Source organism: Saprolegnia parasitica (genome assembly GCF_000151545.1).
Source record: "Saprolegnia parasitica CBS 223.65 unplaced genomic scaffold supercont2.12, whole genome shotgun sequence".
Classification (NCBI taxonomy): Eukaryota; Oomycota; class Saprolegniomycetes; order Saprolegniales; family Saprolegniaceae; genus Saprolegnia; species Saprolegnia parasitica.
In genome coordinates, this window is record NW_012156406.1 from 398,645 (window position 1) to 421,790 (window position 23,146).

The 23,146-nt window shown below is 57.5% G+C and overlaps 10 protein-coding genes across 10 annotated transcripts; 7 read left to right on the forward strand and 3 right to left on the reverse strand.

Moving 5' to 3' along the window:
• Nucleotides 1-1,772: 1,772 nt before the first annotated feature.
• Nucleotides 1,773-2,394, forward strand: SPRG_04714 (hypothetical protein). Its single transcript, XM_012343120.1, has 2 exons — nt 1,773-1,839; nt 1,887-2,394. The coding sequence occupies exons 1-2, from the start codon at nt 1,804-1,806 to the stop codon at nt 2,358-2,360; spliced, it is 510 nt and encodes a 169-aa protein (XP_012198510.1). The 5' UTR covers nt 1,773-1,803; the 3' UTR covers nt 2,361-2,394.
• A 437-nt stretch (nt 2,395-2,831) lies between these two features.
• SPRG_04715 (queuine tRNA-ribosyltransferase) lies at nt 2,832-4,686 on the forward strand (the record flags this gene model as incomplete). The annotated part of the gene is made up of 11 exons (XM_012343121.1): nt 2,832-3,009; nt 3,059-3,160; nt 3,205-3,326; nt 3,426-3,606; nt 3,656-3,728; nt 3,776-3,850; nt 3,910-3,965; nt 4,016-4,101; nt 4,151-4,208; nt 4,256-4,346; nt 4,402-4,686. 11 exons carry the CDS (start codon nt 2,832-2,834, stop codon nt 4,577-4,579), a joined length of 1,200 nt encoding a protein of 399 aa, XP_012198511.1. The 3' UTR covers nt 4,580-4,686.
• A 271-nt stretch (nt 4,687-4,957) lies between these two features.
• SPRG_04716 (hypothetical protein) lies at nt 4,958-6,058 on the forward strand (the record flags this gene model as incomplete). The annotated part of the gene is made up of 7 exons (XM_012343122.1): nt 4,958-5,055; nt 5,105-5,209; nt 5,253-5,327; nt 5,377-5,624; nt 5,670-5,756; nt 5,801-5,922; nt 5,968-6,058. Exons 1-7 carry the CDS (start codon nt 4,986-4,988, stop codon nt 6,056-6,058), a joined length of 798 nt encoding a protein of 265 aa, XP_012198512.1. The 5' UTR covers nt 4,958-4,985.
• A 19-nt stretch (nt 6,059-6,077) lies between these two features.
• On the reverse strand, nt 6,078-6,546 carry SPRG_04717 (hypothetical protein). The gene has a single exon (XM_012343123.1). The coding sequence runs from the start codon at nt 6,507-6,509 to the stop codon at nt 6,129-6,131; it is 381 nt and encodes a 126-aa protein (XP_012198513.1). The 5' UTR covers nt 6,510-6,546; the 3' UTR covers nt 6,078-6,128.
• An 829-nt stretch (nt 6,547-7,375) lies between these two features.
• On the forward strand, nt 7,376-8,618 carry SPRG_04718 (hypothetical protein). The gene is made up of 7 exons (XM_012343124.1): nt 7,376-7,446; nt 7,494-7,582; nt 7,629-7,743; nt 7,790-7,853; nt 7,901-7,973; nt 8,017-8,224; nt 8,267-8,618. Exons 1-7 carry the CDS (start codon nt 7,390-7,392, stop codon nt 8,522-8,524), a joined length of 864 nt encoding a protein of 287 aa, XP_012198514.1. The 5' UTR covers nt 7,376-7,389; the 3' UTR covers nt 8,525-8,618.
• A 235-nt stretch (nt 8,619-8,853) lies between these two features.
• SPRG_04719 (hypothetical protein) lies at nt 8,854-10,159 on the forward strand (the record flags this gene model as incomplete). The annotated part of the gene is made up of 8 exons (XM_012343125.1): nt 8,854-9,040; nt 9,086-9,141; nt 9,187-9,249; nt 9,300-9,551; nt 9,616-9,717; nt 9,763-9,795; nt 9,866-9,913; nt 9,976-10,159. 8 exons carry the CDS (start codon nt 8,854-8,856, stop codon nt 10,063-10,065), a joined length of 831 nt encoding a protein of 276 aa, XP_012198515.1. The 3' UTR covers nt 10,066-10,159.
• A 558-nt stretch (nt 10,160-10,717) lies between these two features.
• Nucleotides 10,718-11,397, forward strand: SPRG_04720 (hypothetical protein). Its single transcript, XM_012343126.1, has one exon. It carries the CDS (start codon nt 10,746-10,748, stop codon nt 11,313-11,315), a length of 570 nt encoding a protein of 189 aa, XP_012198516.1. The 5' UTR covers nt 10,718-10,745; the 3' UTR covers nt 11,316-11,397.
• Nucleotides 11,398-14,117: 2,720 nt separating this feature from the next.
• SPRG_04721 (hypothetical protein) lies at nt 14,118-16,268 on the reverse strand. The gene is made up of 9 exons (XM_012343127.1): nt 16,108-16,268; nt 15,985-16,060; nt 15,640-15,942; nt 15,509-15,595; nt 15,361-15,453; nt 15,233-15,310; nt 14,679-15,176; nt 14,419-14,634; nt 14,118-14,372 (listed from the first exon to the last, which is right to left on the reverse strand). The coding sequence occupies exons 1-9, from the start codon at nt 16,239-16,241 to the stop codon at nt 14,295-14,297; spliced, it is 1,563 nt and encodes a 520-aa protein (XP_012198517.1). The 5' UTR covers nt 16,242-16,268; the 3' UTR covers nt 14,118-14,294.
• Nucleotides 16,269-16,330: 62 nt separating this feature from the next.
• Nucleotides 16,331-17,810, reverse strand: SPRG_04722 (hypothetical protein). Its single transcript, XM_012343128.1, has 5 exons — nt 17,323-17,810; nt 17,213-17,271; nt 17,119-17,163; nt 16,734-17,066; nt 16,331-16,679 (listed from the first exon to the last, which is right to left on the reverse strand). Exons 1-5 carry the CDS (start codon nt 17,777-17,779, stop codon nt 16,359-16,361), a joined length of 1,215 nt encoding a protein of 404 aa, XP_012198518.1. The 5' UTR covers nt 17,780-17,810; the 3' UTR covers nt 16,331-16,358.
• Nucleotides 17,811-18,624: 814 nt separating this feature from the next.
• SPRG_04723 (hypothetical protein) lies at nt 18,625-22,461 on the forward strand. Its single transcript, XM_012343129.1, has 5 exons — nt 18,625-18,740; nt 18,790-18,982; nt 19,038-19,793; nt 19,839-21,663; nt 21,717-22,461. Exons 1-5 carry the CDS (start codon nt 18,652-18,654, stop codon nt 22,364-22,366), a joined length of 3,513 nt encoding a protein of 1,170 aa, XP_012198519.1. The 5' UTR covers nt 18,625-18,651; the 3' UTR covers nt 22,367-22,461.
• The last annotated feature ends 685 nt before the right edge of the window (nt 22,462-23,146 follow it).

Consider the following 23,146-nt stretch of genomic DNA (forward strand, 5'->3'; position numbering starts at 1 on the left):
GAGCTCTCTCAAACTCTGCAGCTTGTTACTCAGACTCTCAATCGGCTTTGGATCTGCGCGCCTCCAAAGACTGCAAGGGCTACCAGCTGAAGGACATGTGAAGCTGAATACGAATCTCAGTACAATGTACTAGTACTAGCTAGCACAGGTAGTAATACGAACGACCATAGGTCGGTAGCTCAATTGCCAGTGGATGTCCGGCTTCACATGAAGCACAATTGTACGATGGGACAGCGTTGGGGTTGTCGGCGGATCCAGCGTTGACTTCGTTTGAGAAATCCTCCTCGAGGAGGCGGCAGCATGTCAGGGGGCTTGGCAAGGTCAAACAGAGCCGCAACGTGGATGCTGGATACACGAGTAGTTGATGTTGGAGTGTATTTCAATGGTTTACAATGTGCTAATACAGAAGAAGTAATAACTGTACTGGGCTACTGGAGTTGCGGGAGTTTGGGAGGGTAGAAGGGTCTTTCAGAAGTCGGCAAACATAGTTTCTACACGATTGTGTTCGGAATAGTAAGGATTTGTTTAATCTTCATAAAGCCATTGTCCCCATAAACGACGTGAAAATGCATCAAATAGTCTTTCAGAAGTCGGCAAACATATTTTCGACACGATTGTGTTCTGAATAGTAAGGATTTGTTTAATCTTCACCAAGACTCAATGTAAATATATAAGTATTTCTCTCAGCATACGAGTTGACCACATGCGATGATTCAGGTCTCAAAGATTATTTAAATATCAGCGAGAAATACGTCTACAAGGTTCATGCACTTTCTTTCAGAAGTCGGCAAACATAGTTTCGACACAATTGTGTTCTGAATAGTAAGGATTTGTTTAATCTTCACAAAGAAAGCATACATTTCATGTACAAATCGCTCGGACGGAGATTCCATCAACAAATAATAGTGTCCGCAAAGGCGTCTCCAAGGAGCGACCTATTATGGATCTCAAACTTTAGAATCACGCGGATCTCATGTTTCTACTCTGCTCTAGCGCCTAAAATCAAAAATGATCGATCTGTGCCACGATTGGGTAGTCACCCCAGCGGTGCTCGGAGCCAACCAAATTCGCGCAGGCCAACCGACCTTTCCGGACTCCTTAACTGTATCCGGAACAGACGGTCAAGTTATAAATTCGTACGTGGGGAACAAAAAAGAGGGGTGCTCGCAAATTGGCTTTTGCAGCAATGTTTGATAGACGTTAGATCGACTATCCCGCAGTAAAGCGTTTACTCGTACTTATCTTTCGCCTTTTACTAAAGATTACCGTGGACGTCTTACAAAAAATGCGGCTTCACTAATTTCTGACCTCCCTCCGGGAGGACCCTCCCATTCTTATGACACAAACTCTTGCATTTACACCGCCACAACGTCTTCTTTCTATTATGTGTCCCTCTGGTCACCTCACAACGCTCATTGCAAGCGTCTGTACGACCCGTGTCGAGCTCTGCACATAAGGCAGGGGGTCCCAGGGGTCTAGTGGTGGTTTGTGAGGAGGTTCGTCGAGATTGGTGAAAAGCGACTTAGTGCCCTCGATATGCTACCTTGAGAAATGGTAGTTTAACAGCAATCTACTACGTCGAAGCGTTGAGATAATATCTCAACTCTCATATTTGAGTACGTCGCGCCACACAGCGTTGGCGGTTCTGTTTAGAGCAATATTGACAGAATTGCTAAGAACATGGTAAGAATCTTCGCTAATATTGAGAAAGGTCTGGGAAGTGAATTGCATACCAGCCGGTATGTCGTATCCGGTTGGCCGCTTGGCACTTTGCTTTTTCGCCTCTGTTCTTAGCCCATCACCATGCTCGCGACAACGCTCCGCCGCCACTTTAGCTCGGTACGTGCCCCTTGTCCGTCACGTGGCATTGACGCGTTGTGGTGTAGAGCACGCGCCCCTTCCGCGTCCTTGGCATCCAGCAGGTAGCCGTCGGCGGCCTCGACAAGGGCGCGCTCAAGCACCTCTGGGTCGACACGCTGGGCCTCACGTACAAGTCGAGCTTCAAGAGTGAGCGCGAGAACGTCGACGAAGACATCCTTGAAGCCGGGAAAGGTCCGTTCGCGGTCGAAGTCGACATCATGCAGCCCATTGATGCCACGAAGGCGCCCAAGGTGCATGTGCCCCAGCTCAACCACGTGGGACTCTGGATCGACGACTTGCCCAAGTGCGTGGACCACTTGACGAAGCAAGGCATGCGTTTCACGCCTGGTGGCATCCGCAAGGGCGCCGCGGGCTTTGACGTCGTCTTCCTGCACCCCAAGGGCAACGACGCGTTCCCGCTCTCGGGTGAAGGCGTCCTTATCGAGCTCGTGCAAGCGCCGGCGCATGTCATCCAAGCCTTTGACGCGATCAAGGAGTAGAAGCGATTCCTTCGTAATGTACATGCTTTCTGTGCGTCGTCCAAGGTCAAAGAAGTGATACCAAATGGGCTTCCGCTCATCGAGCCCATCATCGGACCACGGAGGGAACATGACAAGGCCGTCAAGCATATAGAAAGGACAGGCAGTGTCGCCAACCGACCCGATCGTTGGTGCTGGCCGCCAGACGCCACCTGACGCTCGAGTGGTTTCTGCTTCCTCGAAGCCAAGCTGTGTTGTGTGGTCGAAGAAGAGACTATCCATCGGGGCTCAGACGAGATTCCAGCCCAATGCGCTGGCTGCTAGGAATGTCATATTGTACATATTGTACATGATCGAAATGGACGGCGTACAACGGACTACACAAAAAGTGTGCTACGAACGCGAGTGCTGGGAGATCGCAACGGGCAGGCGTCGTATCCGGATGGCCGGATAATGATCGCGCGGGCCTCGACCAGTGATACGAGCGAAAAGATGCAGAGCCAAGTGGTCCACGACGGCGGCCCGGTCGAGTTTACGAAGGAGTCGCCGGCGCTCAAGCTTGACGTGCTCAAGACGTTCAACCGTGCACGCGCATGCAACCTCCACCTGCCCCATGGCACGGTGCACACGCCGGTCTTCATGCCCGTGGGCACGCAGGGCACGATCAAAGGTACTCGACAGAATCGCTGGCGTTCCAGTCGCTCAGCCGCGCACCGTAGGCATCACGACCGAGCAAATGGCTATGCCGCCGATTGACTGCAAGATCTTACTCGCCAACACGTATCATTTGGCTCTGCGCCCGGGCACCGACCTCATTGACGGTAACGTGTAGCCGACGAGATGGTCGACTCATGCATGGGCGTAGACATGGGCGGTCTTCACCAGTACATGAACTGGAACCGCAACATCCTTACCGACTCGGGCGGCTTCCAGATGGTCTCGCTGCTCGAGCTCGCGCAAATCACCGAAGTCGGCGTCGAGTTCCAGGTACGATGTATCGACGAGGATCGAACCTGGTGCCATTGGCACATCCTTTCTCTAGTCGCCGGTCGATGGTACCAAGATGCTGCTTACGCCTGAAATGAGCATTGCGCATCAAAACACATTGGCGCCGACATCATCATGGCGCTCGATGACGTGGCGCCGTCGACGATCGAAGACGACGCACGGTTCCTCGAAGCCACGGACCGCACGATGCGCTGGATCGACCGGTGTATCGCCGCGCACAAGAAGCCCCACTGCCAAAACCTCTTTGGCATCGTCCAAGGTACGACGCCGTGCTCCTTACCGTACGAGGTACAGATAGACGTATGCAGGCGGTCTCGACACGTCCGAGGGCGGTCTTCGCGACCGCTGCATCCAAGGCATGATCGAACGCAACCTTCCGGGGTACGGTCGAGCCACAATAAGAAAAAGCGTCAGTCGGATACATGTAGCTATGCGATCGGCGGTCTCGCCGGCGGCGAAGACAAGACGTCGTTCTGGAACGTGGTTGCCATGTCGGCGGAGCGGTGCGCCCTTTCCATGCAAAGTGCCCTACTACATGATTGTCTCACCTTTCGGTGCGTAGGCTGCCGGCCAACAAGCCGCGGTACCTCATGGGCGTCGGCTATCCCGTCGACCTTGGTACGTCTCTACGCTCCTCGTATCTCCTGTCTTACGAATGTCGCGGCTAGTCGTATGCTCGGCCCTTGGTGTCGACATGTTCGACTGCGTCTACCCGACGCGCACAGGGCGTTTTGGCACGGGCATCACGTCCAAGGTATTAATACCGCATCGCATCGATATGCCTCGGTCTCACCCATGGCTAGGGTCTCTTGCGGCTCAAGCTCGCCGAATTTGCCAACGATATGGCGCCGCTGGACCCAGGTGAATGGTTCTTTCTGCTGCAGAGGGCGCGTCTGAAAAAGGCGTAGACTGCGCGTGCTACGTCTGCACCAAGTACACGCGCGCGTACTTGCATCAGGTCATGAAGACGGAAGGGTCGATTGGCCCGCAGCTCGTGACGTACGCACCTCTGTCGGTCTCGTGCTCGAAGCTCACCTTTTGGTTGTCCGTGTAGATACCACAACATTACGTACATGCTGCACCTCATGTCGAACGTGCGGGCCGCGATCCTCAACGAGGCTTTTCCCGCCTTTGTGCGGGCCTTTATGAAGGCGTGGTTCCCGACCGAGCCCGTCCCTACGTGGGTCGTCGAGGCGCTTCTCGTCGCTGGCATCTCGCTCGACGAAGCGTAAGCACGCATCCCGAGATGATCCGACGAGGAACGTGTGCCCCGAGACAGATAACCTGCACGAATACCAACTGTATAAACAGTTTGTGGATTTGCTAGCCTACTGCAATGCTCACATACTGTGCTCTTCCAGTGATGGCAGCTTGCTACAATTGTAGCAGCAACGCTCATCATCAACTGGAACACAATAGTGGCTGCGAGGAGTTGAAGACAAGGTGGATGAGCGCATGCTAGACGCCGTTGTAATCTATGCGCCACGTGCGAGGACCATTCTACTACGTGGCGGACGGCAGTCGCTTGGGCCGCGATCGAAGATCGCAACGGCCTTCTATCCGGATAGTACTTCCGCCAATCCGGATGAGGTCGGTCGACGCATTTGCATCGGTGGAGCTTGGACGTTGATCGGAACCATGTCCCGCAACTCGCTACTGCGCCGCCTGGTCTTGACGGCCGAGTCGGGCGTCCTATCGGCGAAGCAACGTACGTCATCCTTCGTCGTCGTGGTCGTTCATGCTCGTGGGTGCGGTAGTCATGGGCCTGCGCCTCAATGTGGCGCCGGAAGCGCACGTGTTTCGTTTCGACAAGGCCGAGGCGACCGACGGCTGGCTCGTGTCGAGCGACCGCGCCATCGGAGGTACAGCGTGGCATCACGCGCCGTCGCCTCACGCCTACGCTAGGCGAGTCGACGTGCTCGTTTGAGTTTGTGCCCACGGCGGACGATAGCGACAAGGAGGCGCCCAAGGTTGGTGCTGGTACATTCTTCTCGATGGCCATACCTTGGAGCGCTCATGGCTCGCGTAGCTGTCTTCTCGGGCCGCCTTAGCTTGTCCGTGCAGCCGACGGAGCAGCATGTCGTGCGCAGCGGCTACTGCGCGATTCGCGGCAACGTACCGCGCGGGCTGCACCTCCACGGCTACGAGGGCTTGGCCATGCGCATCAAGACCGACGGCCGCACGTACCGCATCAACGCCCAGGCCGACGGGTGGAACCCCCATGATCTGTACATGGGCTTCCTCAAGGCGCCGGCGAACAAGTGGGTCGAGGCAGAGGTAGTCGAACCATGCGCGTTGCGTGGATTAACGAGCTGGTGCTAGCTCGCGTTTTCAGACTTCATCTTGACGTCGCGCGGCTACGTGCAAGTGGACGACCCGGCCAAGCTCGACCCGTCCTCGCTGCGCACGGTGGGTCTCCAAGTACGCGTGCATCATGTCACTGGCACGGCTAGATCGGTATCGCGCTCGCCGACGACAAGGAAGGGCCCTTTCAGATTTCGATCGAGTGGATCAAGGCGGTCGAAAAGGTCGACACAACCAACATCGCGCCCAAGCCGCGCGTGTCGCTCAAAACGTACGCGATATGGTAGTAGGTACGAGGCGCTCACGCACATCGTAGTGAGCTGCTCGACGACGACGAGATCGCGCCGCTCGAGGACGACGACCAGCCCAAGGCCCGCCGGCCGCGCAAGTCGGACCTTGTCATTTAAGCGCCACGGAGACTACGACTGCTAGATAACATGTGTGCGAATGAATTATTACGATGTGGCCTGTCTCTTCTCATACTTCGTCTTCACGCAGGAGCATGTTGGGGATGCCATCGACGATCGGAAACTCTCGGCCCGACTCGGGGCACGTGAGCGTGCCCTTCTTGACGTGCACGTCGAGCAGCGCGTGCTGGACCTTCTTCAACACCTCTTCGTTGGCCATATCGGCCTCGGTCATGGCCGATGGCAGGCCGTCGGCAACGCCGAGCGCCGTGGCCGCGCCGTGAAAGGCGGCATAGTCGATCTTGGCGAGCATCTTCTTGACAAAGTCAGCGTTAAAGTCCGAGGCGACGACCTCGGTCTCGTCGGCCGAGAGGCGCAGCGGGAAGCCGTTCGAGACGCCCTTCTTGTTGCAGTAGAGCATGTTGTGCGTGATGTGCGTGATGAGGCGCATGGTGTGCTGGCGGCCTTTCCGAGAACTAATACTCCGCTGCCACCAACCGCTGGTCCGCTGCGTCATCCGGATAATCGGACTCTGCCACAGACGCATCACTGCGCACCGGCATCGGGCCGAGGTTCCAGCGCGTCGCGTTCAAGAGGTGGCAAGAGGTGTCTCGCCTGTGGTAGGTATAGCGGCGGCCTTTGGCCTATGAAAAGCATAGCGCGACGAGCCCAAGGTGGCAAGAGGTCGGGGCGTGAACAGGACCGACATTGACGATGGTACTGTGTAGATACCTGAAGCATAATTTTTGCGGGCCTTTTGCCGTCGCTAGTGCGGTGATGCGTCGACGACGTTATCGCTCCGACGTATGCAGTAAGCGCACCACGCAGACGACGGACGATGCAATTGTAGAGTTGGACCGAGGCCGAGGAGTCCGTTGCCGACTGTGTTTCGCGGCTGCAGATTCTAGGGACATCCTACCGGCACGTGCCGTTGTCATCCATACCATTTCTGAAGTACCGGCATATGCAAAAGATTCCTCCCACCTCCAGTGAGCTGTCTGGTCGTGATCGTAGATATCGCTCGCCTGTCGTTGTTTAGACATACATCCCTTTAACTAAACGTAGCCAGCCGAGCGTCTGCTGTAGCGCGACCAGCCAACACACGAGCCTTGTAGATGTGTTCATATTTCTGAACAAGCAGAACGCGGATGGTGTACGCTTGCGATGGGGGTCGCTGATGTGGCGAGCTGGCGTGCCAGCTACTACTGGTGTGCATCTCTGGGTGGTAAGATTGCCATCGCGCGCTGGGATTGGTTGGTGATTTTTTATTTTAACCAATCGAGAGCGTCGGACGCGGCTTGCACTTGCGGTGACGCAGTCTTGAAAACAGCATGCCGATCCGAGCAGCCGAGACAGTCTTCCGCGACGGCGTCTTTGACGGCAAAGTCGTACGGTTACCGGCGCCATGACGTGGCACGCTGATCTGCGAGTGTAGGCCATCGTGACGGGCGGCGGCACGGGTATCGGCAAGTGCATCGCCCACGAGCTCGCGTCCCTCGGCTGTTCCGTCGTCATTGCCGCTCGGTGCGTCGCCGTCTTGCACGTTCGTATGGCATGCTGGCGTGTCTAGCAACCTCGAGCGCTTGAATGCGGCGGTTGCCGAGATCAAGAGCGAGCTCTCGCCCAAGCACGCGGCCCGTGACTGCGTCTTTGCCGTGGCGTGCGACGTGCGCAAGGAAGACGACGTACGCTCTACATTTGTGCACCGACGAAACTCCATTGCGTCGTTAGGTCAAGCGCTTGATGGCAGCGACACTGGGAAAGTACCATCGCATCGACTACCTTGTCAATAATGGTGGACAGCATCCTACTCGTGCGGTGACTCAAGAAAGACGCGTGTAGCTGGCGGGCAATTCATTGCACCATTTGAAGATGTGACGCTCAAGGGCTGGGAGGCGGTGCACCGCCTTAACTTGTGCGACTTATAGTACGCGATGCACTCTCACGTGCGACACTAGGACGGGCACATTCCTCGTCACCAAGTACGCGTACGAGGCGTACCTCAAAGAACACGGCGGGTCGGTTGTCAACATCCTCGTGAGCATGGCGAAAGGCTTTCCGGGCTCGAGCCACAGCGGGTCGTCGCGCGCCGGCGTCGAAAACATGACCAAGTCGCTTGCGGTCGAGTGGGCGCCGCGCGGCATCCGCCTCAACGCGGTCGCGCCCGTACGTCGAGTCGCCTTGGACTGGATTGAATGGCTCGCGTAGGGCACGATTCTGAGCTCGGGCGTCGGCAACTACTTTGGCGGCGCTGCGCTCTTTGAGAAGCTGGCGCGCAAGTTCCCCGCGCAGCGCATGGGCACGGTCGAAGAGGTGTCGGCAGCCACGATTTTCTTGCTGTCGCCGGCCGCCTCGTTCACGACAGGCACGACTGCTGTTGTGGACGGCGCCATGTACCTCGAGGGCAACTTCTGGGACCTCACTGAGCACGACAACTTTCCCGTGTATGGCAAGAGCAAGCTCTAATGGACGGTGCCTCCAGCACTGCATGAACTACGCCCTGTCATCGACGACTCTACCCCTCTTGTGTATAACCATAAAGCGTGGCATTGAACAACCATCATCGATGCACAGGACGATGGCACGCGGTCTGTTGATGGCACACAGGGTGTCTAGGTCACTGACGACGTGGTCAAACAACGTACTGCAGTAGCTTGCTGCACTCTCGACTCTATTACCTTCAAGACAACAAGGGTTGAATGCCCTTGCCAGTATGTATGAGTCGTGGTGCTGGTCACATGTGCGTATGACGTGGCAAGCGGAGATATGCATTTCTAAAGGTCCTGTGCAAAAGCATGATCGCAACGGGTGTGACCTTTCGGGAGCCGTCGCCAGATTCCAAGATGACGACACGAGGCGCGTTCAAAATCCCCGACACGTCGGCCGACTACCTCTCGCCGGGCCCGAGCACGTTCGACTCGCTGCACCATGGCAGCCTCACCTCGGACATGTCAATGTTGGACGACATTGACCCGAGCCTCGGTGCGTCCTGACCGCTGCGATCGCGGTGCGATGCCATGACTATAGCGGGTGGCTACCGCGTCGTGTACGACCGAGAGACGCCGTTCGAGCTGCGTATTCAGGTCGCCCGCGCGCCTTCCGATACCAACCTGACGCATATGTGATAGACGGACAATGCGCCGCAGCAAGTGGGCACGCTCGAGGCCATCAAAGTCAAGATTCTGCTCCTCGTACTTCTTTCTCACAGTGCGTTCATCGTGAATTGCATGCGCGTGATTAGGGCGACGAGAACGACTTGAAAGCGCTCAAGATCGAGCTCTCGACCGAGTCCGACTTGTTCTTTTACTACACGCACATTTGCGACCTCGACGGCTTCCAGATCGTGCAGGAGCAGCAAAAGCTCATGGTCGACTTTGCCGACTACGCCAACGTGCTCGTGCGTATGTTGAACAACTGCATAAAGGAGCCACACAACCACATTGCCGTGTACCTCATGCAGTCGGACGGCCGCGCGCGCCTCGACTTTATCCAAGTACGTAGTACTACGAGCGATGACGATGCCGACGACGACGAGGGCTCACAAAAACAACGCGTAGAACATGGAGTACAAGTTTGTCGAGCTCCTCTCGGTGGACTTTGCCCGCGCGCCCGAAGAAGTGGTGCGCCAGCACATTACGTTCCGCTACAACACGGTCAAGGTAAGGCGATTTCGTGCGAAAAGGGTCTGACGCAAGCGAGGATAGAGTCGCGTGTCTGCGCTCCAATCGCGGCTGCACGTACGTTGAAGGCGCATCCCCGCACCGCATCGAATGATGTCCTTCTCTCGACTCAAATGGATGCGTATAGGAAGTCAACAACATTGTCAAGGTGAAGAATCCATCGCTCCTGCTTCAAGTACGTCGCAGAGACACGGCGTGTCGCCCCTTTCAGCGCCCTGACCAATGACTTTGACCTAGCTGCAAAAGGCACCGCCCCCGGCTGTCCACCCCAGCGGCACCCACGCAACGGCCGGCAGCTCCCGCCTCACGACGGGTCGGTTCCACTAGGTTGCCCGTTCACTCCCGTGTTATGCTCGGAATCGAGGATACCGATGCGTCGATGTGCAGCATATAAAACGAAATTCACGAGAGGATGCACGGAAGCTTCTGGTTCCGGTGGAGGAGAGTGGCGCGGGGATGTACCCGTCATCTCGTCGGAAGCGCACCGGCGTTCTCGCCTTCAAGAATCCATGGAGCTCCTCCAGCACGTCCGCGATGTGGCGCTTCGACAAACCCTGTGGCAAATCATACCTTCTGGAATGGAATACTGTGCATTGTCTGGCCCGCTTCAAATTAGGAGTAGCTATCATTTGGAGTCTCTATAAATCGATTGAACGTCACACCAGATTTGTTGAGTTTCGGCGGTTGACGTTCCGGCGTGCGCCACAACTGTCGTCGCCGATTGGCCGGAACGTCCGTTTGCCGAAATCGCGCAGCCGCAATTGGTTGCTTTTCATCCAATCATATGGTGATTCGCAAACGCCATGGATTTGTCTAGCTGTTTGTATGTGTTGCAAATCCAAGCTGATCCAACGTGGCAGCCCCAAAAGCTCCGCGAAGCTCCTTGCACCTGGAAGAAGGTCTACGCTGAAATCGTTGAAGCTGCAAGCTGCCATTGCAATCGCTCGCCCGTCATGATTCTCTGCGAGGTTTTTCATTTCCCAATTGCCTCACCGAGAACAACTACGATGGACGAGAAGACCGACTACTCGCTCGTGCAGGACCAGTCGTCGCTGCGCAAGAAGGTCACGTTTGGCGTTCTTCTTTTCGTGTCCATTTTTGCCATTGGTCTCGGCGCCGGCGTCATCGTGCAGGAGGTCAGCCACAACAACATCGAGGGCCACAACTCGCAGCTCACGGTCACGGGCGACGTCAACTCGTGCTACGGCGTCCATTTGATGGCCAACGGCGCCAGCATCGGCGACAGCAGCGTGTGCCCGGGCGCCAAGAAGACCCAGTTCCTCGTCAAGAGCATCCCGACCGCCGTCAAGTTTGACATTCCGGCGTCGCAGTGCTTTGCGAACGTCGTGTATGCGACCAACCAGACGCTCGAAGGCTTCAAGGGCCCGACCTCGATCACGATCAAGAGCGCGCACTTGGCCGCCAAGCTCGGCGACAACTCGACCGCGACGGCGTGCGCGACAGGCTATAGCTTCACCAAGGCGACGACGTTCTCGCTCGACTTGGTCGCGCTGAAGGGCGTGAACGGGTCGCTGCCGTCGGACAACGCGACGATCCTCAGCAGCCTCTCGGTTTAAGCGCACCCAGCCCCATCTTTTTGTACATCTCCAAATATATATGCAGTCGGTTCCGATGGATTTCCATCACCTTGTCTCTTGGCGGTGATGTTCCGACGTGGCTAAACACACGCAACTCAGCTTCGGGCGTCCGGACGACATCAACGACAACGAGACACCACCTTGTAGGACCGCGGCGACATTACAAGACAAAACTGCATGACTCGCCTAGCATATCCGTGCGCAACAACATAGTAGTAGCATTGCCGAGCCATTTTGGATGGACCGGTTCGGTGCACTGTATTACCTGCCGTCCCATCGAGCTCCGACCCGTGACGCTAAGATTGGTGCGATTCACTTTGCTGCCAAGACCCAAGGGTGGGCTGCTTGATGCATTTCGTACAGGTGACTCAGCTCATAAGCCGCGATTGCTTGATACTGAGCTCATAAGCCGCGATTGCTTGATTTTTAGAGGCCCCAGGAGACCAGGATGCACTTTAAAAGGACGCCGGGCCACCGAGGCCCGGAGCGCGAGAGCATTCAGGGTTGGTGTGGTGCCACGTCACGGAGGCGGCCCGCGGCACCATGACAGCAGCACGTAGGGCATTTCAAACGAAAGTGAGCGATAGCACACTACATTATTCATGGGGTATAGGTAGTAGACGACTGTATTCGAAGATCGCTTTCTCAAATGCCGTTGTCTTGTGCCCGTTCTTGAAATTGTTGGCCTTGTAGAACTTGTAGAGCGGGCATTCCTTGGCGTCACTCGTGCGGTGAGCACGATTTGGGTGCTTGCAGATAGGGCACGGTAGCATACGCTTGGGGGCGCGGCTCGCCTTGCGCTTGATGAAGCTCGTGAGGCTGGTAGTCGCATAGACACCCACAGAAGGGCTCTGCACGGGCGCTACTTCAACGAGCACTTGGTCGCAGTCGGTGCGCACAGCCGCTTCATACTCGCTGCGGGTCGCATTTGTGTTGCTGCTCGTGGCACTCTTCGGCTTGACTTCGAGACGGGGCGCGGGCGCGCTTACTTCGGCGAGAGTGGCCAAGCACCGAAGGAGCGAGTTTAGCGACGGCAGCGGCGCCGACGGTGGGAGGTGCGACGCTTCATGCCGCGCCAACGGCGGCAAGTACGGTCGGTCGTAGTCGTGCTGGACCATCGAGCTGGACGCGGCCGCGAGCGACTGGCCAAGCGGCGGCGGAAGGATGCTATGGAGCACGGGCAGCGGGATCGGCGACAGCTCCTTCTTCGTGCTCGACTCGACCTGCTTGGTGTGGCGGCAGCAGTAGCCGCCCGTGCACGCGTCCGCCTTGCAGCTTTCGACGCGGCACTCGCAGTCGCCGCCGTGGCACTCGCAGCCGCCGCCGTGGCGGACGCACGTTTGCTTGGCCCGCGCCATCTTGGTACAGCCTTCCTCGATGCACTGTTTATTCGTGTTGCCGGCGCGCGCGTTCATGACGCAGCCTTCGAACTGACGTTTTTCCATTCATGTTGTAGACATGGACAGTCGACGGGCTCGGCATCCGCGTCCTCTACTTCATCGAGGCTGCCCATAGATAAGAACATACAAAGGCAAGCGGTTGGTGCTCACTTATCGGGGGGTGCGAAGGGCAATTGGCTTGGAGATGCACTTGCGGATGAGCGAGGCTCTGCAGCCTCCACGGCGTTGGAGTCGACGGGCTCGGCATCCGCGTCCGCTACTTCATCGAGGCTGCCCATAGATAAGAACATGCAAAGGCAAGCTGTTGGTGCTCACTTATCGGGGGATGCGAAAGGCAATTGGCTTGGAGATGCACTTGCAGATGAGCGAGGCTCTGCAACCTCCACGGCGTTGGGACCTTGGTCATGCGCCCGTGGAGCGTCTGGTTCCGCGACGTCAACACCCTGAGGTACATTGCGAAGGACTGCGCCGTGTCCAGTCATGGATGCAATAGTGGTGGCGGCGGCAAGCCTACACATGTCGATGGTCACGGACAAGCTCGCACCTCATGCGCCTTTAGACGTGTACTGGTACCTGAGCGCCGGATTGCAGTAGGACTTGTGCCGCTTTGGGTTGAAGCACGCGCCACACCTGTTGACATTGCTCTTGTCGACGACGCGCGGCCCGTCGCTATGTGATCGCTTCGTCGCGACGCGCATCCCAGCTAGGAGCATCATGGTAGTGATCGATCGACAGCCTCTGGCCAGGGGCTTCAGTCGCGCAAGCTCTGTCGCGCCCACTTGAAAGCATCACTAATTTTAGCCAATCAAAACCCATACATGTGAACCTTATCGCCACTACTGGTCGAAATGCACGAAATACACGGCTTTTCGATGATTCCTGTATATGATTGGTGAAAATGCCACGTCGGGAGCACAGGCCGCGAACTGGACCACGGCGTTTTTATTGAAAACCTCCATCTTCGTATACCTCTCTTTTTGTATCCTGTGTGCGTAAAATTTCAGATCCCCATTTTACGTATTTGAGCTGGCAGTCTAAGAATCGACTGAATGTGACGAGCGGAGCCACCACCTCGGCTTCAAGGCCAAGAGCTGGACACGTATCTCACCGACCTCTACTAGCGCTTTTATGCCGCGACAGAGTACGCAATGTTTGCTATTTCTGCGTACTGGACGTGAGTGGGATCGGACGATGAACCCAGGAGAAGGATGGTTGTCGGGCCAGTATCCGCTCCAGGCCAAGGCGTTCGTGAGCTTACGTTATTCCATTCCAGCAGTCCACTTGAAGCGCCACGTTCTATGAAATAGTTAAAAAAAATCCATAGCATGCCGGAGCTAGCTCTGCGGTGTTGGCAAGCGCGTCGATAGCGTGACACGCTTTTTCGTGAGGCTTCGTAGCGGCGGTTGAACCGTCGCCAAGGATGCACTGCTAGACGTAAGACCAGCGTTGAGCATCTCGTCGTCGACTTGGCCACCAAGTGCTGGAAAGGACGTTGTCTCTGGCCACTCGCCAAACCGTGACGGTCGCTTCTTCTTCTCGACCGATCGATGATCGCTGGTCAGACTGGACGGCTGCGATTTTTACCGAGTGATGGCGGCGGTGGATGGTGCTGTCGCGGCTGCTTTCGAAACTCCGTCTAGTCAATATCGTCCACAAGATGTCATGGTATGGACCCACGGTACCCAGCACGGCAAGGTCTGACTGGCCACCGACCGCTGCCCGACATGGCCAGGATAAATACTCGTCTCTGGGAGCACTTTGGGCGCGTTGCCGCGGTTGGCGAGCTCGGTTAAAATATCGAGCGGGCTCGGCGGTGTCGCAATCGGCGGCAACTCGACGCCAAACTGCTTCTCGAGCGCCTCGCGAGTCTTCTCGGACGACTTGACCGTGCCCAGTTGCTACACGATGCACGTTTTTCATCGTTGCGTCGTCGAGAACGTACGACGATTTTCGCTTGGTACGTATGGAGCTTCCGAAACAGCATTTGCAGCACCCTCTTGACATCGGCGGGGCCAAGATCGTCGAGCTTGGCGGGCACGATATCACCGGGATTCCACTCTTTTGTGGCAGTTGGCTTGGTGCCAACTTGATGCGTAATGTCGTGGATGGCGGTGGAGAGAAAGCGCAGCGTGTCGTCTTGCTCGCCAAGGAAGAGCGACTTCTCGGCCCGGGCCGCGTCCAACTGATCCCGGGCATCCCGAAGCTCGGACGAGAGTGTCCGGAGCTGAACTTCGAGCTGTGTGGTCTTTTCGCTAAGGAGGCTAATCATGGTCTCGTTGGCCTTGTTGACGCTCTCCTTGGACGCGTCTTCCTGACTGAGCATCGCCTGGTGGCGCTGCGCGGCGGCCTGGTCGGCTTGGACACGCTCGTTGAGTTTCTTGATGAGTTTTTGGTAAAAATGCGTGCGTTTGGCCATTTCGACTTCCGTTTCCTTGTTGAGCTACGGGAAATGGACATGTTGTCATTGTCCACGCATGGTGTATAACTCGCACGGACTTTGATTTGGATGCGCAGCTGCGCAACTTCGGCTTCGATCGTCTTGTATTTGGCGAGGAGCTTCTCGGTTTCTTTGCTCTACACCGCGATGAGCCCTTGATACTATATACATGTGTTCATGAATCAACTTGATACTGCAGCTCCGAGATCATTTGATCGTTTTCCATCATGGTGCGCTTGGTCGTAGTGTGCAGCTGGTCTTCGGTCATGGCCAGCAAATTCTACCTCACATTTCCTCGTGAGAAGCGATCTGCAAGCGAGTTTGATTTTGTCAACCTGTTTGTTTTCCTTGATTTTGATGAGCATTTCCTTCTTGATCCGCTCCTTCTCTTGGACGTTTCGGCGCTCCATCTCCAGCAGTTGCTACGACGACGACATTGAAGTCGCACGACTGCATCTCACCGTACCTGCTGGTGCGTGGCCTTTTCGCTCTCGAGGTTGATCGAAAGCTTCTCAAGCGTCTCTTCCAGTGCGGCCTTGCGCTCCTGGAAGAGCTCGAGCGACTGCAGCGTGCTCTCGGCCGACTCCATGCGTTCGGCCCAGTCCTTCTTTTCTTTGGAGAATTGCTCGTTCTGGACCGCGAGCGCCGTCTCGTACGCGTCCGTGACGACCTCCTTCTCCCGCTTGACGCTCTCAATGTCAGTCTCGAGCTGCGTAATGACTTCGTAGTTGGCGTCAAGTTTCTTGTGCAAATAAAAGTATATGTCGGCCTACACGGATCTCGGTCTCCTCGCCTCCAATCCATATCGAACCTCATCTTCGCGCTGCTGAAGCAACTTGGCCTTGAGTGTGTTGTTTTCCGCCTTGAGCAGCTCGTTTTCTTGACCCCTATCGAGTGCTGTGAGGAAGCAGGATCGGGACAGAGCGATGACGACATGTGCTTCATCTCGTCGTTGAGGAGCGAGAGCTCAAAAGCGAGGACGGTGTCGATCTTGCCGAGAGCTTCCATCGCGATCGTGCCAATGTCGCGGAGCTTGGACCGGTCCTTCTCCGACTCCTTGGACTCCATGGCTCCCTCTCGCTGAACGAGCTCGAGTGTCTCGACTATAATTAGGCATGTAACTACACTCAACTAGACTTTCTTGAACGACAATATTGGTCATGATTTATTACGATTTATAGACAATTATTGCCTTGCGCCGTGGTCCTGCTGAAGCCCGTGGGCCAACTGCATCTCAAGCTCCTCGATTCTCGCTTTGAGGCGTGCAACGTCGTCGTCGAGGGGTTCGGCGACGACCTTGAGACCGGAGTGCCCGAGCAGCAACGCATCGACGTCCTGCAGCAGTGCCGAGCAAAGGTAGTCGTCGTCGTCGTCCGCATAATTCTCGTCGTCGTCGTCGTCGTCTCGCAATGACTCGTCGTCGTCACTGCTGCCCGACGGCGTGAGCACGGTCGGCTTGCGCGGCCGCACGCTCACTGACTTTTGGTGCCACGGCAGCGCATATACCTATGCGCCATCCGCTGATTCGGTGCACGGGACAGCGTGTGAGTACAGTCGTACCTCTTTGGTCGGCGACACGACGGTGCGAAGCGCCAGAAGCGGCGACTGACCGGTCGAGACCGCGTCTGAGTGGGCTTGGCAGCGCAGCGCTTGGGCCTTGAACGCCGTAAAGACGAGGTAGATAATGTCACGTGTTCGATTCGAATCGACTTTGAGGTGGAGCGGCGTCGGCACGCGCGTGTCGTGGCCCATGGCGAGGAGAAAGCCGTTGGGGTGTTGCGGCGCCATGGCGATCTGCAATTCGGACGAGTAGAGGGCCTCAAACGGCGGGATGAGCGACGACTCGCAGCTAATGCGCACGCGCTTGTCGTCAATGAGCAGCGACCACGTGTCCTAGGCACATGTATGGTTCGAGGCGACAGAACAGATCATTCTTCTGTCGTACATCTTTGGCGATTTCGTGGTGGTTGCTCGGTGCAATGTGCAAATTCTACCACGCCACTTCGTCCGATCGATGCACATTTCGCGCAGACGCGTACCGTGAAGAAGGCGGTGCGGGACTCGATGATGTTTTCCACATGCGATCGGATCGTCGGATCTAGTACAGTCCATGCAACGTCGTCGTCGATCGTGGGCTTCGGTGTCGTACCTTCAACGATCGGGCCAAACTCGGCGCAGTTGACGACAACGTCACCGTCGCTGCTCGAGGCGCGCATGTGCAATAGCAGCGTCGCGCCAATGTCCTCGGCGGTTGGCTGGTACCAGTCGTCGTTGGCGAACGGCACGACGTGGAACTCGCCGCCACGCTGCGCGCGGTACCACGTGAGCGATACGTCGATGCACGACCGCTTGAGCGGCCGGCCATTGCTCACGGCGAACACGATCTGCGTGTGGTGCACGCCGCCTTGGAGGACGACGCTTTCGAGGAGCGTGCGCGGGTGGCAGCGCCCGATCGCGGCGCAGAGCTCGGCGCGGTGGCCAGGCGTGGCCGGCTCGCGCTTCCACGGGCGCCGTATTGCGTCCTTCCAGAGCGACGTCCGAGGCGTCATGGGCGCTTGCTGGTTGGTCGCTGGCATTTTCGTCGACTGTCGCCGGTCCACGCCCATGGTTCCTCCGACCACTTGCCGTTGACACAACCAACTGGCCGCCATCATGGGGCGCCGCCTCATTTTAATCACACGAAGCACCGCTATACATACAAACACCAAGTATAGTGCCGAAACCAGCCAATAAAATGACACCCAAAACCGTGGGTACGGATAGAACGACCGGATGCATCGAAATGACACGGACGCGCGATCTCGGCCTAGAGTGGGACACGACAGACCTCGACCCCACCAAGGGTCGAGGGTCGCAGCGAGGACCGAGTATAGCTAATAGAATACACCCTAGCCAGTCTTGTGAGAGACAACGTTGACTCCACCGCCAGCCTATCGCTTCGTTGCCTGTGTGGACAACTTGTCCATACTACGCATGGCAGAGAGGTTGACCATTCCTCGATCGGTACGCTAGCGTGCACGACATGGTGCCAATCATCGAGCCACAGTGCCCCGTGGCGCTTCATGCCGAGGCTGCAGTGTGCGCGCCTGTTGCGTCGCTCAAGAGCGCCAGCCACGGGCGTTTCAACACCTTGGTGGCTCATTTTAACCTACTACTACGGTGCTAAACGAAGAGCGGGCAAAGCAACGGGTCGATTGCAGCGCCGCGCTTGTGTCTCTCAGGTGGACTCGGGACATGGCGGACGCACGTGGTATGTCTCCATCGGCGGCAGTCAATGAAGGAGCGCGTTCGGTGGGCTTCGATCCGCCGACGTAACCGCTGGCACCTCTGAAAATGAATAACCTCTACCGCCGCGATACCCCAAACGATTGGCGGAAGCGCCAGCGTGTTTGCCGACCGTTTATTTGACGGCGTCTCTGATTGGCTCTCGGCACATCCAGCTAAGTGGACGCAAAAATCCAAGTTGGTTCCTGCTGCGATGACGACGACGACGACGAAGGCCAAGTTTGGGACCTCGTGGCCGGCGACCAACCCGTCCTCGGCGCCGGGCTCGTGTCCGCAGCGCACGTACGTACTGCCGGCCTCGCCGCGCTTGGCTCATGCATTTGGACTGTAGCAACCCGAAGCTGTTGAAGCTCGTCGAGCCGCATGTGGCATCGTTCGACTACATGCTCGAGGAGGGCCTCGACCTCGCCGTGCAGTCGATTGCGCCGCTGTCCATGGACGTTGGCAACAGCAACAAGATGACCATTTGGATCGAGAGCGCGCAAATTGGCTTCCCGACCACGGACGCCTCCAACAACCACGCGGTACTTGCTTGGATCCAAGCACATTCCATGGCACTCAACGTGCGATATGGAGTAGAAGGCGATGCTGCCGAGCGAGTGCCGTCAGCGTGGCATCTCGTACACGGCGCCGCTCGTCGTGACGCTCGGCCGGTCGTTTGGCGGCTCGGCGATTGAGCATCTGCAGCGCACGGTGGGCCAGATCCCGATCATGGTGCGCTCCAAGCGGTGCCACCTCGCGGGCCTCTCGCCGCCCGAGCTCGTCCAAAAGCGCGAAGAAGCCAACGAGATGGGCGGGTACTTTATTTGCAACGGCAACGAGCGCTGCGTGCGCCTCCTCCAGATGCCGCGCCGGCACCAGCTCATGGCCGTCACGCGTGGCGCGTTCGCGAAGCGCGGCGACCTCTACTCGGACAAGGGTGTCTTCATGCGCTGCGTGCGCCGCGACCAGTCGGCGGTCACGATGACGCTCCACTACCTCCTCGATGGCAACGCGACGCTCCGCTTTGGCATTCAAAAGAAGGAGTTTATGGTGCCCGTCGGCCTGCTCCTCAAGGCCCTTTACACGCTCACGGACCGCGAGGTCTACGACCGCGTCGTGCGCGGCGACACGGAAAACACGTACTTGTCGGCGCGTATGGAGCTCATTCTGCGCGAGTCCAAGCGCTTCTCGGTCTACTCGCGCGACGAAGCGCTCGCGTACCTCGGCAAGCACTTTCGCTCGGTCGTGCCCTTCTTGGACAAGGACATGTCCAACGTCGACGTCGGCAACCGGTTTGTCGACGACTATGTGTTTGTGCACATTCCGAAGGGTGAGAAGGGCCGCGCGCAAAAGGTATCGAATTCACGACCGTTTGCATGAATGCTTAGATGCGGCTAGGTCGAGCTGCTCTGCTTGATGATCCGCAAGCTGTATGCGTTCGCCAAGGGCGACATCCGCGAAGACAACCCGGATAGCGTCATGAACCACGAGCTCCTCCTGCCCGGCCACCTCTACCTCATGATCCTCAAGGAAAAGCTGCAGGAGATGCTCGTGAGCATGCGTCTCCAGATCGAACGCCAAGTCGCCGACACCAAGAACAAGGTGAGCGTCATGGACCTCGCGTACCTCAAGAAGACGTGGGAGCGCACGGCCAACATTGGCAACGCGATGACGTACTTTCTCAACACGGGCAACCTCCGCACGTCGAGCGGCTTGGATTTGATGCAGCTCGCGGGCTACACGATCGTGGCCGAGAAGCTCAACTACTATCGGTACTTTTCCCACTTTCGCTCGGTGCACCGTGGTCAGTTCTTTACGACGATGAAGACCACCACGGTGCGCAAGCTCCTTCCGGACTCGTGGGGCTTCATGTGCCCCGTGCACACGCCCGATGGGTCGCCATGCGGTCTCCTCAACCATCTGGCGGTCGAGTGCCAGCTCGTGACGTCGCCGCCGTTCACGGCCGACACGGTGCTCGGCGAAGAACAGAAGCTCGCGCGCTTCCTCGCCGACCTCGGCATGGTGCCCGCGACCGGCTACAGCGATGGCGCGTGCTTCATGCCCCACACGTACCTCCCGATCACGCTCAACGGCAAGGTCCTTGGTGGCGCGCCCGCCGAGGTCTGCACGATCATCGAGCAGGCGCTTCGCTACACGAAGGCCGTCAAGGACAAGAGCGTCCGTGTCGAGCGCGGCGTCGACAAGACGCTCGAGGTGTGTTTGATCTTGCCGGTGGTCGGTGGTCCGTTTCCGGGTCTGTACCTCTCGTGCGACGCCGCGCGCTTCACCCGCCCCGTCAAGCAGCTCCACACCGACCTCGTCGAGTACATTGGGCCGATGGAGCAAGTGTTTATGAACATTGCCGTGCTCAAGGACGACATTCGCGCGTCGACGACGCACATGGAGCTCAAGCCGACCAACATGCTCTCGCTCGTCGCGAGTCTGACGCCGTTCTCGGAGCACAACCAGAGTCCGCGTAACATGTACCAGTGCCAGATGGCCAAGCAGACGATGGGCACGCCGGCGCACTCGATCGTGCACCGAACGGACAACAAGATGTACCGGATCCAGTCGCCGCAAGCGCCGATCGTGCACAACGAGCGCCTCCGCGAGTACCAGCTCGACGAGTACCCGCTTGGCACGAACGCGGTTGTCGCCGTCATCTCGTACACGGGCTTTGACATGGAAGACGCCATGATTCTCAACAAGTCGGCGTACGAGCGCGGGTTTGGCCACGCGTCGGTCTACAAGCAGATCAAGGTCGATATTTCGCCCAACGAAAACTCGACGACCAAGAGCTACTTTGGCAACGTCAAGCCGGGCTCCGCCAACGGCGAAGTCATCTCGACGGCGCTGGACCGTGACGGGTTTCCCCACATTGGCCAAAAGATCCAGTACGGCGAGCCGATTGCGTGCCACATCAACTCGACGACCGGAAAGGAGTCGTTTGTCAAGCACAAGGAGAGCGAGCCGGCGATCATCGACCAGATCAACCTCCTCGGCAACACGGGCAACAACGCGGACTTCACCAAGGCCAGTATCAAGCTCCGCTTCGTGCGTAACCCGATCATTGGTGACAAGTTCTCGTCGCGCCACGGTCAGAAGGGTGTCATGAGTATCCTCTGGCCACAGGCCGACATGCCCTTCTCCGAGTCGGGCATGAGCCCCGATGTCATTATCAACCCGCACGCGTTCCCGTCCCGCATGACCATTGGCATGCTTGGTACATTTTGGATCTCTCTATGAATGCGTCGACTTATCAACTACGTTTTCTAGTCGAGTCGATGGCGGCCAAGGCCGGTGCGCTCCGCGGCCAGTACATGGACGCGACGCCGTTCCAGTTCAACGAGCAGAACCGTGCGATCGACACGTTTGGCGTGTACCTCAAGGAAGCCGGCTACAACTACATGGGCAGTGAGCCGCTCTACTCTGGTCTCACGGGCACGGTCATGCACGCCGACATCTACATGGGCGTCGTCTACTACCAGCGTCTGCGTCACATGGTCAGCGACAAGAGCCAAGTGCGCGCGACGGGTCCCCTCAACTCGCTCACGCGCCAGCCGGTCAAGGGCCGTAAGAAGCACGGTGGTATCCGCTTTGGTGAAATGGAGCGCGACTCGCTCTTGGCCCACGGCTGCGCGTTCCTGCTCCAAGATCGTCTCATGAACTGCTCGGACAAGCACATTGCGACCGTGTGCACCAAGTGCGGCAGCTTGCTCAGCACGCTCAACCAGCGGGCGGCCGCGAGCACGGCCGGCGCGTCCGACATCGAGGTCGCCCTCGGCGCGCGCAAGCTCTGGATGTGCTCGACGTGCTCGACGGGCGAAGGCTGCGAAGCCGTCGCGATGCCGTACGTCTTCCGGTACCTCGCCAACGAACTCGCGGCCATGAACATCAAGATGACCATGACGCTCAAGGGCGTGTAAACAAAAAATCCCGCATCTCATAGACACTGTATCCTCGGCAGCAGCACCACCACAACTTGCATAATTGAATATACTTAAACCGTTCCCACCGACCATTCCTTCCTTCCTTCCAGTACTATTAGCCTCGAGGGGGCAGGGGACAACGGCACGTGGTAGTTCGGCACGTGCTGACCACAGTTCGCGCAAGGGGTAGGGTTTCGGCAACGATCACCGCCGCATCGCCTGTGCTGTCACGTCCGACAGAGAAGCCACGAGCTGCTGCAAGGAAGAAGAAAGACTCTAGACGCCCACCGGGTGCGTCGTCGAAACAAGCCGGCGGGACACTGCCCTGTACGATCTTGCAGTGTTACAATACTGTGCCCATGCACAACCGGTATTCCCATGCACGCTCTTACTGACTACGGAATGCCTGCAGTACGAATCAAGCTATAGGAGGTGAGGCACCGTATCATTAGTCTAGCGAGTACTGTGCTATCATGCGATCGTGCGTCCAGTCGCCTGCAGCTGTCGCCTGCCCTATCGAGTCGTCTTGCAAAGCGGTTGGCAGCTCCATGGGCGTGCTACTGCAGTGCACGAGTAGTCGTCCAAGCAAGGAAGGAGCCCACTTTACTCTCATTGGTCTTTGTCGGGATGCTACTACAGTTCCGCCGCGTTCCAAGAAGATACAGGACGTGCACGGTACACTGCAACTTGAACGACGCGCTACTCACGCATCGGCACGAGGTGGCCGCGAGTTGTTACAGTGGACCTCTCGCCACTATCTCGGCACTGCAGGCGCCC

What these genes read in the sequence shown, in the direction of transcription:
- SPRG_04723 (XM_012343129.1), top strand. Translation starts at nt 18,652, where the DNA reads ATGACGACGACGACGACGAAGGCCAAGTTTGGGACCTCGTGGCCGGCG. An exon ending in GGCTCGTGTCCGCAGCGCAC is followed by an intron (nt 18,741 to 18,789) that starts GTACGTACTGCC and finishes TTTGGACTGTAG; the next exon opens with CAACCCGAAGCTGTTGAAGC. An exon ending in AGAAGGGCCGCGCGCAAAAG is followed by an intron (nt 19,794 to 19,838) that starts GTATCGAATTCA and finishes AGATGCGGCTAG; the next exon opens with GTCGAGCTGCTCTGCTTGAT.
- SPRG_04721 (XM_012343127.1), bottom strand. Translation starts at nt 16,241, where the DNA reads ATGGAGTCCAAGGAGTCGGAGAAGGACCGGTCCAAGCTCCGCGACATT. An exon ending in TTCAGCAGCGCGAAGATGAG is followed by an intron (nt 15,943 to 15,984) that starts GTTCGATATGGA and finishes AGATCCGTGTAG; the next exon opens with GCCGACATATACTTTTATTT. An exon ending in AAAAGGCCACGCACCAGCAG is followed by an intron (nt 15,596 to 15,639) that starts GTACGGTGAGAT and finishes TCGTCGTCGTAG; the next exon opens with CAACTGCTGGAGATGGAGCG.
- SPRG_04720 (XM_012343126.1), top strand. Translation starts at nt 10,746, where the DNA reads ATGGACGAGAAGACCGACTACTCGCTCGTGCAGGACCAGTCGTCGCTG.
- SPRG_04717 (XM_012343123.1), bottom strand. Translation starts at nt 6,509, where the DNA reads ATGCGCCTCATCACGCACATCACGCACAACATGCTCTACTGCAACAAG.
- SPRG_04718 (XM_012343124.1), top strand. Translation starts at nt 7,390, where the DNA reads ATGCCGATCCGAGCAGCCGAGACAGTCTTCCGCGACGGCGTCTTTGAC. An exon ending in GCGTCTTTGACGGCAAAGTC is followed by an intron (nt 7,447 to 7,493) that starts GTACGGTTACCG and finishes CTGCGAGTGTAG; the next exon opens with GCCATCGTGACGGGCGGCGG. An exon ending in TCCGTCGTCATTGCCGCTCG is followed by an intron (nt 7,583 to 7,628) that starts GTGCGTCGCCGT and finishes TGGCGTGTCTAG; the next exon opens with CAACCTCGAGCGCTTGAATG.
- SPRG_04722 (XM_012343128.1), bottom strand. Translation starts at nt 17,779, where the DNA reads ATGGGCGTGGACCGGCGACAGTCGACGAAAATGCCAGCGACCAACCAG. An exon ending in CCCGCACCGCCTTCTTCACG is followed by an intron (nt 17,164 to 17,212) that starts GTACGCGTCTGC and finishes GTGGCGTGGTAG; the next exon opens with AATTTGCACATTGCACCGAG. An exon ending in TCGTGTCGCCGACCAAAGAG is followed by an intron (nt 16,680 to 16,733) that starts GTACGACTGTAC and finishes GATGGCGCATAG; the next exon opens with GTATATGCGCTGCCGTGGCA.
- SPRG_04714 (XM_012343120.1), top strand. Translation starts at nt 1,804, where the DNA reads ATGCTCGCGACAACGCTCCGCCGCCACTTTAGCTCG. An exon ending in TCCGCCGCCACTTTAGCTCG is followed by an intron (nt 1,840 to 1,886) that starts GTACGTGCCCCT and finishes GTTGTGGTGTAG; the next exon opens with AGCACGCGCCCCTTCCGCGT.